The sequence below is a fragment of the Nematolebias whitei genome, unplaced genomic scaffold, assembly GCF_014905685.2.
Source record: "Nematolebias whitei isolate Nwh7 unplaced genomic scaffold, NemWhi1 Nwh_scaf_3445, whole genome shotgun sequence".
Classification (NCBI taxonomy): domain Eukaryota; kingdom Metazoa; phylum Chordata; class Actinopteri; order Cyprinodontiformes; family Rivulidae; genus Nematolebias; species Nematolebias whitei.
This window is the reverse complement of record NW_023621990.1, coordinates 373-2,991: the sequence shown is the minus strand read 5'-3', so window position 1 is coordinate 2,991 and position 2,619 is coordinate 373. Positions and strand designations below refer to the sequence as shown.

General features: G+C 37.8%; 1 protein-coding gene across 1 annotated transcript in view; it reads left to right on the top strand.

Moving 5' to 3' along the window:
- The window catches only part of LOC119429596 (NLR family CARD domain-containing protein 3), a gene marked incomplete at its 3' end in the record, with an annotated part of 4,460 nt that extends 2,066 nt beyond the window's left edge, over positions 1 to 2,394 (top strand). Inside the window, exon 2 of the mRNA XM_037697195.1 lies at positions 2,221 to 2,394. Within this exon, the coding sequence (XP_037553123.1) occupies positions 2,221 to 2,394 (174 nt within the window). The remainder of the gene's footprint in view (positions 1 to 2,220) is intronic.
- Positions 2,395 to 2,619: the final 225 nt, after the last annotated feature.

The window sequence follows — 2,619 nt, the reverse complement described above, 5'->3', positions numbered from 1 at the left end:
AAAGTTGACTGTCATGAATATTAAACTATTTAAAGGTAATATCTCACTGAGCTGAGATCAGTTGGCAAACAGCGTTCATGATGAAGTCTCCCAAATGTCTCAACTTCCTTTTAATAGTTTTCTCATTTTAAAATATTGTGCAATTATTTTTGTCTCATGATCGTCACAGAGTCGTTGTGGTTCTCTCCAACTTTCTGTATTTGTCTGACGTTTCTTCTCTGCATCCTTCATCTCAACTCATCATTCGGGACAGTAACCAAAATCTAAACGTTGCAAAGTGGCAGCTAAATATTTAAAAGAGTGACCAGCTAGGTAAAAGTAGTCAAATAGTAGCCTAAAGCTACAAATTTCAAAAGATAGACAAAAGTCAAAGTAGCCAGAAGCTAAAAATATCAATGTCAGTTTGTATCAAAATGTATATTAGCTAAAAGCTTAAAGTAGCAATAAAAAGACAAAACAGAGGAAGTATGTTGAAACAGATTTCAAAGAGAACAATATTTTGAAGAACTTCAAAACAAATCAATGTTTGTCAATGTGGAAAAAGTTTGTAAATAAAACGTCTTGTGAGTTGAAAGTAGAGTTACATCCTGTTCAAAGTCAAACTCAGCTGTTTCCCAACAACAAACCAACAAATGCTTCCCAGCTTTTCCAGCACTGGTCACTCTGGATGTAACTTCCAGTCAAAGTGACAGGTAGGTCACTGGTCAGACAGACTTCCACGCTGAGTTCAACCAGTGTTTCTCAGACGTCACAGAGTTAGAAGCAGACCTTGAGCTGCTTTGATCTTTGCTTTAGTTTCACAGCAGATGTTCCTGCAGATGTTCAGTTGGAGCTGACTGACATTCAGTGTGACTCTGTTCTCAAGCAGAAGTTCACCACGTCCACACTGGACAGCTTCTACAGCTCACTGAAGGAAACACAGTTTACACACATGTTCAGACACACACAGGAGGGGTTGGTTTTATTTGGCTCCACTTACATCTGAACAAACATCTGTGAAATGACCCTTTACCCATCTGTGGAATCAGAAACTAACTTCAGGTGTTTCTCTGGTGTGACCAAGTTTTTCTGAAGTCCTGTCGTCTCCTTTGAGACAGATTCATTTATTGTTTCAGATAAATTATATATTTGTTCCATGTTTGCTAATCACAGTCACTGTATGTCTCTGAAAGATCTTTTCTCCAGCACTGATACAGTTACTTTATTTTGGTAATAAAGTTTGACCGTCACATAGCAATAGGCAGCAGTAAGAGCACCACAAAGAGCTGCCTTCTGCCTCCTCAACCACAGTTTTCACTTGTTTTTATAAACTCCTTGTTCAACAATAACATTCTAACTTCAGGATTTATGAGCGTTTCTAACTTTTACAAACTAATCTGCATTCTCAACTCATAAAAATTAATTCTTATCGTTATGACAAACACTGCAGACGATGAATGAACAATTGACTCAAAGTTACTCACTGACATAAATGCTGATGACACATTCATGTGTTGCAGAGCAAAATTAATGTTTATTATTAAGATGTTAGCAACATTACTAGCTTACAGTTGCTGCTAAAACTAGTATAAAAACTACTTTTGTAAATTAAAAATGACCAACTAAAATATGTTGTTAAACATCAAATACTACAAAAATCCCCAAAATACATACATTTTATAATTTAGGAGCCTTTTAGGAACCAAACAGCTAAACCTCAGTAATAAATGATGAAAGAGGTGTGAGTGTAAACCTGATGATTTAAAGCAGACGTATAACTGTCAACAGCAACATTATTTGTGTTCCTGCATAAAGATCAGTCCCATTATTTCCAACATGTTCCACCCAGCTGATGTCCTGGAGGAAAAACTCCTCCAGTTCCTCATGTCTCATGTCAGACTCATCAGTCTTTACTGGACTCTGATGGTTTAATAAACAGGACAGAGGACAGAGAGAGACATGACTGGAATCAAACCAGCACCTTTGGTTCCTGCAGAAAACACTGAAGACAATAATCAACAAGGACCCCTCCCTTCACCCCCCAATGACAGCAGAACAAAGCTGCAGCTACGAGAGACACTGATGAGAAATATTTCATCCCATCAAACAGAGAAGATGAAATGAAGCTCTGAAGTGAAGGAAAAAAGTCCAACAGGAAGAGTTCAACTGGTTTCTCTTCTAATCTGAACAGAACTGGTCATTTATCAGATTAAATCATTTTCTTTTTATGTGTCCTGACAGACTCTCTCACTGTGGACTCTCAGAGACTCACTGTGAAGTTGTGGCCTCAGCTCTGAAGTACAACCCCTCCCATCTGACAGAACTGGACCTGAGCTTCAATGACCTGCTGGATTCAGGAGTGAAGATTCTGTCTGCTGGACTGGAGAGTCCAAACTGTAGACTGGAGAAGCTAAGGTGATTTAAATGACAATTTATTTTTCACTAAATTCACTTTCAGTTCTTTACTTCAGTTTGATCTTTTTACTTCTTTGATTTTTGGGATTTATCTGAACATAAAACCAAAGTATGTTAATGTGTCCAAGTGTCTGTGAAGAAATGTGATCATTTGTCTCCAAGGGTCCAAAGTGAAGTCCAGATGTCAGAGGGATGTTGTTCTCAGTTGTGTGTAACTTTGGAAGA